Source organism: Acinonyx jubatus, chromosome D2 (genome assembly GCF_027475565.1).
Source record: "Acinonyx jubatus isolate Ajub_Pintada_27869175 chromosome D2, VMU_Ajub_asm_v1.0, whole genome shotgun sequence".
NCBI lineage: Eukaryota > Metazoa > Chordata > Mammalia > Carnivora > Felidae > Acinonyx > Acinonyx jubatus.
The window spans coordinates 76,644,044-76,660,826 of record NC_069393.1 but is presented as its reverse complement, the minus strand read 5'-3'; the positions used below and the strand labels follow the sequence as shown (position 1 = coordinate 76,660,826).

The window sequence follows — 16,783 nt, the reverse complement described above, 5'->3', positions numbered from 1 at the left end:
ACGCTACAGTTTATAGCGTAATCTGTTCGCAGAAAGAAGGGCTAGACAAGAAAAGGCAGCGTAGACGGGTTTCCAGGATTCTGGATGCCAGTTGAATCCTCCTTCCAGTCTGAAATTTGAGTGGAGTCAGCACTCAGAATAGCCACTCAGAGGCCCCCTAAAAAAGTATTTATTCTGGCAGCAGATGACCTCTTCCTTCTGATCCATACCCTGTGAAATTTCTAGTCTATCTTGAAGAAAACCGACATCTAGAGAACCCTGGATCTTTATCATTAGTGAGGCCACTCTAAAGCTCTCTATGCCCTTTGACTTCAGATTAACCCTAAGGACACCTTCAGGGGCCACCAGACTTAATTTTAGTTTTTGAGTTTCTTTTTTTGAGCAAATCACATTCTATTTGTGAGGACTGATAGGTCATGACCTTTCTTTGTTTTTAGAGGTCTTATTCATTAAAAGAAAATAGGATTGGGGCGCCTGGTGGCTCAGTCGGTTAAGCATCCGACTTCGGCTCAGGTCATGATCTCACAGTTCGTGAGTTCGAGCCCTGTATCGGGCTCTGTGCTGACAGCTTGGATTCTGCTTCGGATTCTGCTGGAGACTGCTTCAGATTCTGTGTCTCCCTCTCTCTTTGCCCCTCCCCACTCATGCTCTGTCTTTCTCTCTCTCTCTCAAAAATAAACTTATAAAAAAAACTTTAATAAAAGAAAAGAAAACAGAATAAAACTCATTCTTATAGTCACTATATGGGTTCACTGGATCCTTTTAGAAGTCCAAGATACATTATGGGCTCTCAGTGATCCCCTTTTTCCTATATCTTGAGACATTTTGCTATTTCATCATTTGAGAAATTGGTTCATCATTACTCATTAATTATTAACTATCATAAAAAAAGAGTTCTATAATAAAGACAAAGAGAGAATGGTGGCATTATCTAGAAGAAAAAAAATGGAATGGTAGGCTTTATCTAGAAGAAAAATGGAATGCGTCACCATTTCTCAGTGACCCAAATATCACCGTAGCTTTCAAGAGGGTATTTTTTTAAAGACTGGAGACACTGTCTTTGTAGGATGCTTTTGGCTTTCATTGAATTAAATTAAGAATTCAGAACCTTTCATTACTTGTTATCAATGATAAAGAGAAGAAAATTGACAAAGGAAGATGTTTCACAATAACTAGATGAGTCAGAAGAGGAACACAAAGAGATAGCAGTCCTGTAGATGCTAACAGTAATGGTGAAATTGCTTGTACAATTGAAATCTCAGACTCTGAGCCTTCAATTTATGATAACGTAGAGGAACTTCCTCAAATTCAAGAATCAAAGAATCAGTAATATAATTCTAAGTACAAAAACAAAATATAGTGCGCTCACTCACTTCAGTGGAAAGGATTTCATCAGTGATATTTCTCAGCAAGAACTTGGACCATCTCATTTTGCTAAAAGGACATGTGATGGTAACACTTTTACTTTTTCTAATGCTAATGTGCCAAAATCTACTTCATACAGGAGATCTGTCATGTTTAAATTCTTACTATAAATTTTAATAAATTTTCTTTCACGATCTCTTTTTTCTTAACTTCCTGGTACAGGGAAAGTTAAGGCATTTGACAAACTTCTCCAGATTCTTTGTAAATGTGAGTCCTGCTGGGAGCAGAACTCAGGGGTTCAGAGATCTGTCTCTCTCCAGCAAAACCAACAGGCCAGGGAGGGGACTGGATGCCAGAGAACCACCCCATTTGTCTCAACACTTTGAATGTGGGTTCCACACTGGACTTCTCCAGCTGCCCTGCTTCATATTGTTGATGACCCAGTAACAGGGCCAGTGAGGCCATGTAGCTGCACGCCCCTGAGGATGGAGAAGCAATCCAAAATGGAAACAAGAAGCTAGAGCATTCTTTCAACAGAGGCCACACACCTAGGAAACGTCTGCACCAGAACATCCCCACCTCATTTCTGACATGCCATCCCCGCTCCCACACTCAAGGACATGATGACAGACATGCCTGAGAGAGTCCTCTGTTGAAAACTCTGACATTTAAACACAGTACAGATGACACCACACAATTCCTATTTTCTTGTTCCAGGTATCTTGCTTAGTCACATGGCAGTCAATAAACATCCAGCTCAGAAGCTCTGAGATCCAGAGTCCTGACAACATCCAGCCATAGCACCAAACAGAACACTAAGGTTGTCTCTGGTTGGGCTATTTGTGCACAGTCTGAACAGACACTTTTCCACAAATGTACTGAGACCCACTTGCTTTCTTCCAGCAATCAACCACAGAGCTGTAGATGATGTCAGCTGCCATTTTGGGAATGATGGTAAATCACTTGGAAAGAACAGCTCCCACTTCTTTGTTTTCCAGGAAGAGAAATAGTCTGGTCTCTACTGCTGGGTACTATGTCCAAGACAGTTGACCCATCAGAATGAACCAACCAGGAAAAGCTTCAAAGAGATCTCAAAAGATATTCCCCCCAAAGACCTAGTCACTTTCCAAGGGAGCTGGTCCCTTTCCATCTAGACTCAACCATTGCCCCAAATATTCTGGAGTAATTATTGTGTACATTTGAACATGGCATACATTATTGTTCTAGTGGGGGTGAGGAGGGCCTGAAGAAGAGCTTGAGTATAAAAACAAACCGGTGTCATCAAACCAGCCCATATCTACTGGCTAGGCCACTCCAGTTATTCTAGAAGGGAAGCCTAAGGGGACTGTGTGGTGACTCCAATAGCACTCTGGAAAGTGCTCTGGACCTTAAACACATTTACTGAAGAAGTATTACATCTTCATAGTTGAGAACAACACCATGTTTTACTATTTATATGTACTATCTCAGTTCATCTTTACCCCAACCCAGTATCCCCACTTATAGACAAGGACACAGAGTCACAAACATTGAACAAATGAGTCCAAGGACATACAGACTCCACCTCTATTGTCAAGGCTTTCAGCTATCATCCTGCACTGACTTTTGTCACAGCCACTGCCTGCTACCAACCCACTCCTTGTGGTTCTTGCAAGGAAAGTGGTCCACGCCAACCTACTTTCCATAAACTCAACAAAATGAGGTTTTCAATATGAAGTCACCCAGCAGCCTTGACTAAATTTCCATATTGTTTTTGTGTAGCACCATTCCAGGATAAGAGTGCTTTCAATTATTGTGGTTTTCATCTTTAAGAAGGCTTTCATCTTACATCTGTCACAAGCCCCCAGATTAGTTCATCCTCTCAGGTACCATCTACTCTGCCGTATAGTCTGTGTCTATCTCAGTGGAGTTAAGGATGTTGTGGATGGAAGCTGTGTATAAGCCCTCTTCATTAAGTCTCACTATCTCCAAGAAAATGGCCAACTTAAGGGGTTGGTACAGGGGGGATAGGATGACACAAAGCAGAGATCGTGCTACATTGCTCATTTTTAATATGTCAGTTCAAGATATGATCGAAGGATGAGCTTCCCACGGATTTGCTCATGAACACATCTCTGGCTTTGCCTTCCACCAACTCCATCCATATTTAGACAAGAATTTAGAAGGCAAACAAGAATCAGGTCCAGCTGTGGCTCTTAACCCATTTGCTCCAAAAGACAAATGATATTCTACCACCAATGGCAGGCAACACTTCAAAAACTCTATTAACTGGAAGTCTCTTTTTTTTTAATTTTTTTTAGTTAGAGCTTTGGAAAATGTGTCAAGGGCAGTTTGGAAGATGGAACCTAAAGATAACCTCCCATCAGGGCAGTACCCTGGCTAGATGGCTAAGCATGGAGGAGGGGAGTATCTAATGGCAGAAACAGGGTGGCTATCGTCCATCTGAGTCTGTACCTGTTCCTTCACATTCCTGACAGCAAATGCAGTGAAGAACAGAAAACCACTCTTCCTTCGTGCTCTGTCTGGTGAATTCCTGCACTAGCTCCAGACCTGAGTTCGCCTGTGACTATCTTGGAGCTGGTCTCTTTCTCATAGCCTGATCACATCTCTCTTGCCATGTACCTCTTGCTCCAGCATTTCCCACAGCTGTACTTGTAACTGTATGATTACTGTCTATCTTGCCATTAGACCATAAGTCCCTGAGATCGGGAAACACATTCTCCTGAAACACCACACAGAGAGCCCACACTGTAGTCTCTCCTGCATAGAAGGGTCCATGGCAGGACTGGTTCTCACCTAATGAGGTAGCAAAGATATTGAGGCCATTTGGAAAGGGGTGTAAACGTTCAATGTTAGCAATGCACTTGTTGAAAAGCCTTGACACCAGTCAGACTTATGATGCAGCCATGAACCACTTGGGAAAATGTTACCAACTTAAATGTACTTGACATTGAGCAAAATACAGATATTAAGAAAAAAATAAGTAAAAACAGATAGCACTTAAAATACATATATACGTATCTCTGCCACTGTCTTTGGAAATTCTTAGCAATGTCATGCTTCTGGAATTACACTCCAAACATAAAAACTTAATTCAGTACTGGGCCATGCAGCATGGTTGCTCAAAGTGCGGTCTACGGACCATCTTCATTTTCAGTTACGTAAGAGTTCAGATTCCTGAGCCTCAAACCGGACCCTCCAAATCAGGGTCTCTGAAGGGAAGGAAGGTAGATCCCAAGAACTGGCATTCAAAAAATATCCTCATTGATTCTGATGTACATAAAAGTTTGAGGCAAAGGCAAAATAAAATTGAAGAAGAACATAACAGTATAACTACTTGGTCCATTTATTCTATAACTGAAAGAAGCTTCTATTGTCTTTGTATTTCTACAAAGGACAGAAATCATGCTTTTGTGTAGACCTCATACCATTCACTAAAGGCAGTGTTTGTGCTTAAGATGTAAATAACTGTATAGGATAATAATTAAATTCTAAACCAAATTCAGACATTGTTTTGAAAGTACTCACCAGGTGTTGTGAGAAGATCTGATTGGGAAACTACAAAGGAATAAAAGAAAAATCAGACATGAGTGTGTTTCATCTACAGGGATCCTGACCAAGAAATCCACATATGAACCATTGGTTTTCTTCTGGTTGACTCCGAAGTAGAGTTATAGCCACTGCATGTGGATCAACGTCAACAGATCTGTACTCTGTCTTTGAAACTTCATTCAAATTGATAAAGACTTCTTGAGTCTCTGGTGCATGGAGAACAAAATGCTAAGCTAGTCCCAAGAAACATGGTGACTTAAAAAAAAATGGCTTTTTACATCTGAAGAATAAATTCACTGTAACACTCTTTAATAATGTGGGCTCTTGTTTCTGTATACTTCCTGCTGCAGATATTTCTGTATTTCATTAAAATAGAAATGAACGTTTCATCCCTGAAGAAAAGCAAATTAGGCTTGTACCTAATTTCGTACAAATGTGGGACCCATTCCTTTTCTTATTTCTTTGAGGGAACGTAGCCTGGCCGATTCGTATGAATGGGCATGAGGAGCTGAGAAGGCGGGCTTTGGCTTCTCGGTTCTTGACTGGCTGAAATCACTAAAAGCATAGATTGGCAACTGTTTGGTCCAAAAAACAGTCAAGTGGCTTTGTGTTGACAAAGACAGTGGGGAGGTGAAAATGTCTTTCCTTTCTCATAAAATGACAGAGGTGGTCACTTACTGAGACTTACTGACCCTCGATTAAATTCTCATTTAATCGGGAGAATTAAACGAGAGACGTAGATCAAATGTGTATCAGACTGGCTGGCGTGTTGTCGGCACACAACGGATGTCAGCCACCGTTGCAATAAGAATTACAATGATGACGATAATTCTACAATTTCCAACACTCACTGTCTTTAAGTACATCACCCACATTGTCTCATTTGGTCCTCATGGCAAGCCATAATGGTAGGATTCCCTCCTCTTAGAAGTAAACTGACGTTGACTTAGCGGTAAAATAAGTTGGTCAAAGCACTCCATTGTTTCCACTTTCCTGATGGACAAATCAGTTTGGAGAGGAAGAGAGGTCATTGCTATCATGATTCTGCCTTGAGCTATGTAATATGCATTATCTCTTGGAGGCCCCCCTGAGCAGATGGCCCATGTCTTCCCCATGGCCACAGTCATGTGCGTTGTGGGGGCAGTGCCACAGGTAGGATCTGTTTCCTGAGCAGCACACATCGTCCAGGACAACCTGTGCTGAGCCCTGACCAAACCACGCAGTTGCTCAGATGCTATTCAAGAGCTTTCCATGTATCATCCTGGTTAGTCCTCAAAACAACCCATGGAAAAACGGAGGCTCTGGAAGGTGACCCAAGACCAACTGGCTGGTAGGCAATAAGGGGCAGGACTTGTACTCAGGCCAGTTGCTCTTACCCATGGCACAGTTTTGCCTCTTGGCATCTATATATTCAACATTGAACTATGTGACCCAAATCATAAGGTCTGCACTTTTGCACAGGCAGGCACACCCGTGCACACACAGGGCTAGAAGAAGATAAAGAAACAGCAGAAGAAGTTACTATTTAAACCATCAACCAAGGCAGAGGTATTCACTGTTTTCCCAACACTTGATAAAAATTCTAGAAAAGAAGAGAAATCATAACTGATTATATCCAGACTCTTAGTTAGATCCTCCTGTCCACACCTGCTTCTGCTGCCTCTCTGAGTGGCTGCAACCCCCAGGGAACACCCTTAGGGGGGAGAGATCTTAGGAAAGGGGTATCACTGGGCAGAGGCCAGCATGAAGACTCAGGACCTATCTTCTGGTCAGTGTGGAACCTTACGAGGAAGAGGCCTGGGCCCTGGTAGACCCCATCAGAAGAGGCCCTTCCTTGCCCTACATCTAAAACCCAGCAAGAATCTCCATAGCAGGCCCTCCTGAGTCCTTGGGGGTGGCGTTGGGCCCCACAACCACCCAATCCCAGAGTTCAGTTACCACCTGGTGTCTGTGTCTCTTCAGAAGTGGCTTCTATGGTTGAATCTGTCACTGATCTTTCTGAAAAATACAAAGAAAAAGGGCCAAATGAGAACTCTTCTGAAAACCAGCGTTAAATCTCACCTCCCTGCTAATTCACGCAGAGGAGGGGGTGGCATCACACTTTACTTTGGAGGGTTAGCTGGGTCTCACTCATTAAATAATTGACTCAGTAAACATGGACTGATCTCTCACTGCCCATGAGGCACTGCACTGAAAGTCGGGGAGAAGGGAGGACTCCATCACAGAGGACAAGACTCCATTCTCTGGAGCTTAGAGACGACTCAGCATCCAGTCTCGGTAGCCAGTAATCCAGTCTTACCCTTGAGAGGAAAACAGAGCACAGGGTGGGAATCTCAAAGTGAACGATTTATGGGCTTAGAAGGAGGGCAGGAAAATTCCAGAGAGGAGCAGATATTTCATCTAGACTTGAAAAAAGGCAACAAATGCCAAGAAAATATGGAGCAGAAGTAGGATTGCCAGACAAAAATTACAGGAGTCCCAGTTAAGTTGGGATTTCAAATAAACAAGCATATTTCGTAATGTAAGTATATCCCAAACACTGTATGGGACATACTATACTAAAAAATTATCTTAAAAAAAGTTTTATTTGAATTTCAGATAAACAATGGGTACTTCTTTAGTGTAAGTATGTCCCAAATAAATTTGCATGGGACACACTTACACACACACACACACACACACACACACAAACCAAAAATATTTTTTTATAAATCTGAAGTTCAAATTTAACTAGGTGCATTGTATTTTTATTTGCAATATCTGAATACTCTGGTGGAAAGGCATCCTGTAGGTGGCAGTAAACACATTCTCTTCACTGACTTTTTTTTAAAATTTTTTTTATTTTTTACATTTATTTATTTTTGCAAGACAGAGAGAGACCAAGCACAAGCAGGGGATGGGCAGAAAGAGAAGGAGACACAGAATCCAAAGCAGGCTCCAGGCTCCGAGCCGTCAGCACAGAGCCCGACACGGGGCATGAACTCACAAACCGCGAGATCATGACCTGAGCTGAAGTTGGCCGCTCAACCGACTGACCCACCCAGGCACCCCTTCACTGACCTTCATTTAACCCCCTCGCCAGGTGAACTGATGCCCTCCATCCTCCCTGTAAACCTACCGATCACTAGGGCTGGTATACTGTTTCCTAGCATCCTGGCAACTTCCGTCCTAACCAGCTTAGTTGTACAATCAGCTAGAGGCAGGTATGAGCCTCAACCTTGATTATGCCAGTCGTCCTTGGATTAAATTCAATTAAATATTAAGTACATCGATGAAATGTGGGTAAAAAGAAAATGATGGCTTTCTATAAAAATGAGGCTGAATGCTTTGGAAATAAAATCAAGTTACTAAAAAGAAATCAGGTGAGAGAGACACTGAAGAATATAAGAAAGACGTACAACCACAGGAAAGACATACAACCACATGAGAATGTCTGTGTTCATACCGCTTTGCAAGTGTCTTTCATTTCACACTTCCCTTTAGAGAAAAGGCTAGAAATTACAGATATGCAAAATTGGTATGGTTTATGCAAGAAAGACATTGGAGAACCACCGAAGATCCCTACTGGGAGAAAGTCCTAAGGCAGCACATTGGTGAATCAAAGTGTATTTATGTGTCTTAAGTTAAAGCGAAACACTTAAAATATGTATCCTAGCTTATGGTTCCCCATTTTAAACAACATTTTTGAGTAACCAACAAACTCCCTGTTCCAGCTCCATAAGAACAAGTTCTTTTGGAGCAACGGTTCTTCAAGCAGGGGCCACGAGTCAGCAGCCAGCACCTGGAATGTGTTAAAAATGCAAATTCTTAGGGCTCCCCCAGACTTACGCATCAGGAGTTCTGGAAGTGGTGCCCAAATATGTGTGTTTACTAAGCACTCCAGGTGACTCTGACACATTGGAAAACCACTGTGCAACAGCATATGTAAAGGAAACGTAACAGCGAGTTCAACAGTATGGTGAGATACACTTCCTTAGACAACCACTTACGCAGCCCCTGTAGGACGCTGGACCCCTCAGGCAGGGGATGTATTGACATTGCGTGATGCCTCCACTGTCCTTTGTAAATTTGCTCTAGCAGGTGAGGCGTCCAGGTAAGCAACTGGTGAACAGGAAACTAAGGGCTCCAGTTGAGGGATGTCCAGGAGTCTAGCGGAGATCATATGTGATTCCCCAGCACAATTCCAGGAAGTACAAACAGAGGTGAGCCAGGCAGAGGGGAAGACGTGGGGCAAAATAGGCTCTGAGGGGGTAGGGACACTACTTCTACACTAACTAAAGGGCTCCTTCGAAACAGTCTTATAAGAATAAGAATAAAAAACAGTATTTATAAGAATAAAATACAAACTCTAGGGGCACCTTGGTGACTCCGTTGGTTAAGCATCCAACTCTTGGTTTCGGCCCAGGTCGTGATCTCACGGTTCGTGACTTCGAGTCCCACGTTGGGCTCTGGGCTGACAGCTGTGGAGCCTGCTTGGGATTCTCTGTCTCCCTCTCTTTCTGCCCCTCCCCCACTTACACACACATACTCTCTCTCTCTCTCTCAAAAATAGAATAAGTAAACATTAAAAAAAAACAACACAAAAAATACAAACTCTATGCAAAGCTTCTTGGCCGTCTCCTGCAGAGGGAGAGATAGACGAATTAGGTTTCTGGATGGAAGGACTGAATACAGACATGTCATTCACTGTAGACCAATTTGGGTTTACTATCATTCCCATCCAAAGACTCTTCTTTGAGAGGTTCTTTGAAAAAAGCGTTCTGGGGGCGCCTGGGTGGCGCAGTCGGTGGAGCGTCCGACTTCAGCCAGGTCACGATCTCGCGGTCCGGGAGTTCCGGCCCCGCGTCGGGCTCTGGGCGGACGGCTCGGAGCCTGGAGCCTGCTTCCGATGCTGTGTCTCCCTCTCTCTCTGCCCCTCGCCCGTTCATGCTCTGTCTCTCTCTGTCCCCCAAGAAATAAACGTTGAAAAAAAAATTTAAAAAAAAATAAAAAAGGGTTCTGAAGTTCATTAGGAAACATTAACAGCCTAAAACTAAGTTCTTGAAAAGGAAAGATCCTGATGGGGCAAAGTGGGGGTGCTGGGAGTGGGACCTGTACACCCAGGAGCTTGGGGGACACAGGAACATAGGTTTAAATTCTAGTGCTGCTGCTCCTTTGCCCTCTAAACGTGAGCAATCATTAACCTCACTCTCCATCTCCTTATCTGTATGAGGATAGTTACACGAACTCCTTCATTAGGTTATTGTGAAGACAAAACCAGAAAAAAAAATACACCAAGTGTTTAAAATAGTGTCTGTCATGTAGCTGGCATTCAAAAAACTAGCTTTGAAATATTCAAAATATTAGCTATATTAGCTATATTCAAAATATAGCTATACGAATTAAATATATAGGGGGAAAAAAACCCTTATTCTAAAATAAAATACTGACTTCGCACCAGAAAGCAACATAATTTTCAGAATGAAAGAACTAGATATTTAAACACACAAAAATAAGACACTCGTTAGAGACCAGATACGCTGTTAAACATCTTAAACGCTATTAAACGTCTTAAAATACACAGGCCAGAGCCCCACAACAACATTTCAACCTGATCTGAAATGTAAGTACTGCTGAGGTGGAGAAACCCCGCGGTTGGACAAGAAAAAAATGACTTTTCTCTGAGTTCCCATTTCCAAAATACACGTCCTCATTTTATAGATTAGGAAACCGAGGTTCAGAGATGTTAAGTCATTTACCAAAGTCACATAGCTAATAGCTCCCCTTCCTTGCCTCATACCATCAATTTCAACTTACAGAAATTGCAAAGTATTTTATTCTTTTCTTTTAATGTTTATTTGTGTATTTTTGAGGGGGGGTGTAAAAAGGCCTGAGAGAGAGGGAGACAGAGAATCCCAAGAAGGCTCGGCGCTCTCAGCATAGAGCCTGATGTGGGGCTTCAACTCACGAAATGCGAGATCACAACCTGAGCTGAAATCAAGAGTCAGACGCTCAACGGACTGAACCACGCAGGCGCCCCGCAAAGTATTTTATTCTTAAACAATACTGTTCAAAGAACACCATATATATATATTATATATATATATAATATATACATATATAATATATATATATATATATCTAGTCTGCCAGAAATTATATTTTCTGCTTATTTGTGAGATTTAAATTTCAGCTGACACTTTCACTGGTTCACACATTCTCACACCTTCAAACATCAGTCGGGCTGATGGCATCCACATTTCTGTATCCATCCTGCTTTTTACCCTTTGCATAGGAAAGAATGTATAAGACATAAAAAGAAATAAACCCCATAAATCTTAACAAACGTATACTGTTGTTTCCTTATCACACTTCTGGCCCGGGGGCGTGTCTTGTGAGAAAATGCCAAGGCCAATATCAAAAAGGTTGCTGCCTGTGTTCTCCTCTATGATTTTGATGGCTTCCCGTCTCGCATTTAGGTCTTTTCACCCATTTTTAATTTAGCGTCCCAGAAACTATATACAAGGAAACAGAAATCCTGCTCAGGACCGGGCATGAGGTCGTGCCTTTGGGGATGGCTCACAGGCACAATGGCTCTGGCCCAGCTGGCCCCGCACTGGAGCATTCAGGCTGCACCACTATGTTCAGCATGAGCCAGGCACTCTGTCAGGCTCTTGGAAATGCAAGATGTGGAGCCAGGTCCTAAATGAGCAAGACGCTGCCCTCCAGTGCCTCCCAGCATAGCAGGATCCCTAGAAAAATCCACAGATAATTTGGTGCAAGATGCCATGGAAAAATAAGAGTGATAACCATAGGGATGATACACTCTGTGTGTGTATCTGTATATGTGCCTGTTTGTGAGTGTGTGTGTGTGTGTGTATGTGTTAAGAATATATGTCAGGGAAAGATTCCTGGACAGGACAGGTATGTCTGCGGTATTTAAAAATAGCAGCTAAGGGTGCCTGGGTGGTCAGTCGGTTAAGCATCTGACTTCAGCCCAGGTCACAATCTCGGGTTTGCAAGTTCGAGCCCCGCATTGGACTCTGTGCTGACAGCTCAGAGCCTGGAGCTTGCTTTGAGTTCTGTGTCTCCCTCTCTTTCTCCCCTTCCCTGCTCATGCTCTGTCTCTCTCTCTCAAAAATGAATAAACATTAAAAAATAAATAAATAAAATAAAATTGAGATGAAATGGACAAATTACTTGAAAAAGTAATTTACCAAAACTGACACAAGAAAGAGAAAATGTGAAGAGTCCTGTATCTACTGAGTAAATTGAATTTTGAATTAAAAACTTTCAACACAGGGCGCCTGGGTGGCTCAGTCGGTTGAGTGTCCGACTTCGGCTCAGGTCATGATCTCGCGGTTCATGAGTTTGAACCCCGCGTCGGGCTCTGTGCTGACAGCTCGGAGCCTGGAGCCTGCTTCCGATTCTGTGTCTCCCTCTCTCTCTGCCCCTCCCCTGCTCATGCTCTGTCTCTCTCTGTCTCAAAAATAAATAAAAACATTTAAAAAAATTAAAAAAAATTTTTCTTGCAATAACTGTAGGGTTCTAGAAAAAGTTGCAAGGCTAATACAGAGATCCCACACACCCTAACCCAACCCCTCTGATGCTACCCAAAACGACCCGGGCGCATTTGTCCTGACTACCAAATCAGTGCTGGTACGTTCCCACTCACTAAACTCCAGGGTTTATTTGGATGTCACTTGCTTTTGCTTTTTCTCTCCCAGGATCCAATCCAAGACACCACTGGCCCTTAGGTAGTTAGGTTTGGATAAAACGTTAGGACAGTGTCTAGAGGCTTAAAAGTGAGCAGTTCCAAGGCGCCCTCTATGGGCCGGACACTGTGCGGTGACTTCCCGTCGATGTGACCCTAGGAGGTTGGAACACGGTCGCATATCACAAACGAGTAAAGGGAGGCTTGCAGAGGCCCCAGAGCTGGCAAACGGCAGCGCCAAAGACGTGGCTAGGAGAGGCAGGGGTTCCACGGCCCCTCCAGCCCCGCACAAACCTGGGGGCACTTAATTTTTCTCAGGAGTTTGTGCGAGGACCAAAGCTGAGGACGGTGCCCGCTGCCATGGCCGGCGAGCACCCAGCTCCCCCACGGGGGCTCCAGCCCCGAGCCAAATGCCGAGGTTTGTCTCCTGGGCTCTTGTCGAGAAGCAGCAAGAGTCGTCGGGCCAAGACGGCTCCCTGAATGCCAGCGGACCGCCTCCAGGGTTCAAACCCCGGCCCAGCCGCGCACCCGCTGCTGACCCGGCCCAAACCGCGTAACCTTTCTGAACCTCAGTTTCCTCGTCTGCAATGCGGCAGTGGTGATGCTTAACTGTGGGGCTGTTGGCAGGTTTAGATCGGAAAACACAGGCACACTCTCCACCCGAGCACCTGGTACAGAGGGAGCACGTTGCAGAGGGCCATCCCCCACGTCTAAACAGCAAGCGCCGGCGCGCGTGCGTGCGCGCACACGCGTTTGCGCATGCGCATGCCTATAACACCCGCTGGTAAAACCACGAGTTGCCGCAATGCGAGATCCCTGCGGCCGTAAGCCCCTCTGCAGGTAACAACAGGGGAACTCGCACCCTGTCCCTCAGGGGCTGACGTGGATCTCGTGTCCCTGCTCAGCCAGTCCAAGTACAGGGATTAATGTCCTCTAGATAAAAGCCAGAGCTAACAACACCCCCCCCCCGCCCCCATTTGCAAGTATTTTGATGGAGACGAAGTTTCCAGCCCCCAGACTGCCCAGAGCCAGTACCCACTGCCCGGAGCCAGTATCCACTGACGTCCTCCTGACAAGAAAAGAAGGTGGGCGCCCTCGGTCACCATGTAGTCAGCACCCCGTTGACGCTGGCCCGCCCCCCATCACCAGCGCGGCAAGCGCCTCATCACGGGGGTGCTGCTTTCACGAAGGCCGTTTCCCAAATGAACCTCTAGCTTGAGAGCTTCCCCTACAAAGCCTGGGGGTAGGCGTGAGAGTTCTAGAAGTTTTCTGGGAATTAGGGTTCTTTGGCCCCGTCTTCTGAAATTCATGAATGGAGCAAAAAGGTGACACCAAAGAAAGGGGGAGGGAGATAGAAGAGAAAAAGGAAGGAAGAAAGGAAGGGAGGGAGGGAGAGAAGGAAGGAGGAAAGGGAAGCAAGGGAAAACAGAAGGGAGGAACTGAGGGAGAGACAGAGACAATGGGAAAAGGGAGAGAGATGGAGAGATCGCTGACAGGCAGACTGGCTAACCGGCCTGTTCACGTACTATCTCATACGTGGACACCGAGATTCCACAGTCACACTGATTTGCCTGTGGCTCTTCTGTGTCCGTTTGACCACCTGACACTCTAAGAACACAAAGATATCCATGAGTTGTTGAGCTTCTAAAGCGGTGAGTGACAGACACAAATTTCGAGTCTTAATGATCTTGTCTGTGCTCAGCTCTTTGGCCTGTAAATATTACCAAGCCAGATATACCTGCAGAAATAAGTCACGTAATGAGCATTTTCAGGGGCAGTCTTACTGCCCGTTTTTATAGTACACAAACCATGTCCTCAACCAACGATCAAAATTTTAGGGCCTCTTAATAATACACACACACTTTTCCGTAACACCAGGGATTTTTCTAAGGCCAATCAATCATTTCCTTAGTTGAGCTACTCGCTGAAAACGCTGACATAATGATCGACTTTTTCTAAGTACAACTATTGTATTTCTCAGCCAGAAACAAAAGGAGAAAAGAGCCATTCCTTCTAAGTACTGGCAATGACAATTATCAGCAAAGACTTGCCTCCTCCTTGATACAAAACTCCCCTCGAGATGGAAATTCTAACACCAGAGAATAAGTAGATACAATTTGCTATGATTTGGATTTGCAGGAGCAAAATTAATGAATATAATAATTAGATATAATACCTGTAGATAGAACTGGACCCAGTAAAAGACATATTTGGAAGATGACCGTGGAGATCCCCATTTTGCTGGGTTCTTCTCAACTGGAAGAAAAATACCTTGACATTTATAGGTTCCCAGCTGAAAGGAGGCGTGCCCACTAGGGTGGTATATTTCTACTGCTGCCATAAATCAGTGTACACTTGATCTTAGCCAAACGGCCGAGAAGCGATTGCCATAAATCAGTGTAAAGGAAGTGAGGACTTTTGCTAACAGTTGATGGTTAATCTGTGGGAACAACTTAGGTGTGTTAGATTGATTGCTCTGTGAACGATCTGGCCATTCTCCAACTGCAGACACACTGACAGTGATACAATTCCCAACTTCCTTTTAGGTGAACCTGTAAGACTCTCAGGTGCTCTCTGAATACAGGCTTAAGTTTAATCTTGGAGAATTTGAATAAACTTTGGGGAAGTCAGCCCCAAGAGTGGGGCATAGCAGGATGTGGGCTGCTGGGCAAACATAGAACGTGGTGCCAAGGGGAAATCATCTCTTTGGGATGATTTGTTCTGGCAGTGCATGCCCTTGTTGGCCCCTTGCTTTGGAGAACAACATGATTGGAAAGTAGAAGGTACGAGGGGTGAGTTCATAGATTCCGTGGGCTCGACCTAGCTTCCACCATCTTCTGGCTCTCACACTAATCCCATAGCACGGGAGCTGAGAAACCAAACCTCAGGCCAAACCCCCTCCGACCATCTCACAGGCTCTGATTTCTTGGCCCTTGACGTTCACGTTGTGTAACTCTGGGAGCTTGGCAAACCCACAAAGCCTGCCCCTGACCTCCTCCTACCTTACAAACGGTCCCTCTCCTTGGGTTTGTCATGTAGGTATCACTTTTCCCTTTGGGACCCCCAGTCTTTATCACCAGACTTTGGTAAACCCCCCACTCTCCCCAAGGTTGCCTGTCTCGTATTTTGATCAAAGTGCTCTTGGTGGTTGGTAACCCTTGGTAGAAGCATTTGCAGGACTTGCCTGTCATGCTGACCTGGAGGAGCAGTGCCCTGCCTCTCAGCTGAGACACCGAGGCTATCAGATGACACCTTGGTTTCCTTGCCATGAGCCGATAACCTGTGGTCTCCTGGTGTGTCATTCTAGAAGGATACCATGAACTCACGCCAGTCAGGATTCAAGGCTGGGGGTCTACACTTCGCTTCATTCAGATAGAAGATACGTTCACCCCGGGGATTTTGTTTTTAATCCTACAGCTCTTCCCAAGTTCTACTTCTCCCCTTGATGAAAGTTGGCACGTTTCCGCAGGATAGCCTCATTGATTTTCATTCTCCTGCTGTCAGTCCAAGAATTGGTAGGTCTCAGGGGACTAGAGGGCAAGGATACACATCTCCTAGGGATGCCTAAGACCAGACAGCACATCGGATTCCTCTGCCAGGGGTTATGCTAGTTTGGATCCTGGTGGGCTGGGCCGAGGATGGTCATGAAGCCAGGTCTGGGATCATCAAAACAGGGGAGCTCTTACAGCTTAGTGATGTCTGCCTTGAGCACAGCAGAGAAAAGTGGTGGTCGGAGTAAGAAATTATCTGTGAGGGAGAAAGAGGGTAAATGTATCTTTCCCTCACCGAACAAAGCACACTGCTTGGTCATAGAGACAGATGCACATGCTGACAATTACAACAGGGGGCAGTAAGTATTAATACAAGTTGTGATGGGAACGTACAGAAAATGTATCTAAACCAGATGGCAGAGGCAGTTTCTCAGAAAAGGGGACACCTAAACGTAGTGTCGAAGTATAAACAAGGGTCATCCAGTGACCAGCAGTGGGAAGACCCAGCGAAGAACAAGGCATGACTTTCTGGACTGTGTGAGAAGGGAAGCAGGAGGGTATCCTGCCAGGAGCCTGGGAAGCAAGCTTCATCGATAGCTCTGCCCAGACCGGGAGCATCCTTCTCGAGAGCTTAGTGTGATTTTCCCAATGGCACAGTATCCCCATTTTCGTTATTTTGGTG

General features: G+C 44.6%; 1 protein-coding gene across 16 annotated transcripts in view; it reads right to left on the bottom strand.

The window, feature by feature from the left end:
- Nucleotides 1-14,877, bottom strand: part of DMBT1 (deleted in malignant brain tumors 1) — an 82,498-nt gene extending 67,621 nt beyond the window's left edge. For 9 of the 16 annotated variants that reach the window (XM_053207529.1, XM_053207537.1, XM_053207536.1 and 6 more), the window contains exons 1-3: nucleotides 14,787-14,865; nucleotides 6,859-6,915; nucleotides 4,894-4,923 (exon numbers count right to left, since the gene is read on the bottom strand). In XM_053207529.1, the coding sequence (XP_053063504.1) occupies nucleotides 4,894-4,923; nucleotides 6,859-6,915; nucleotides 14,787-14,847 (148 nt within the window). In that variant the 5' untranslated portion in view covers nucleotides 14,848-14,865. Of the gene's footprint in view, nucleotides 1-4,893; nucleotides 4,924-6,858; nucleotides 6,916-14,786 lie in introns of all 16 variants that reach the window. The other 7 variants (XM_053207533.1, XM_053207540.1, XM_053207539.1 and 4 more) reach the window with 3 other exon arrangements.
- Between the last annotated feature and the right edge of the window lie 1,906 nt (nucleotides 14,878-16,783).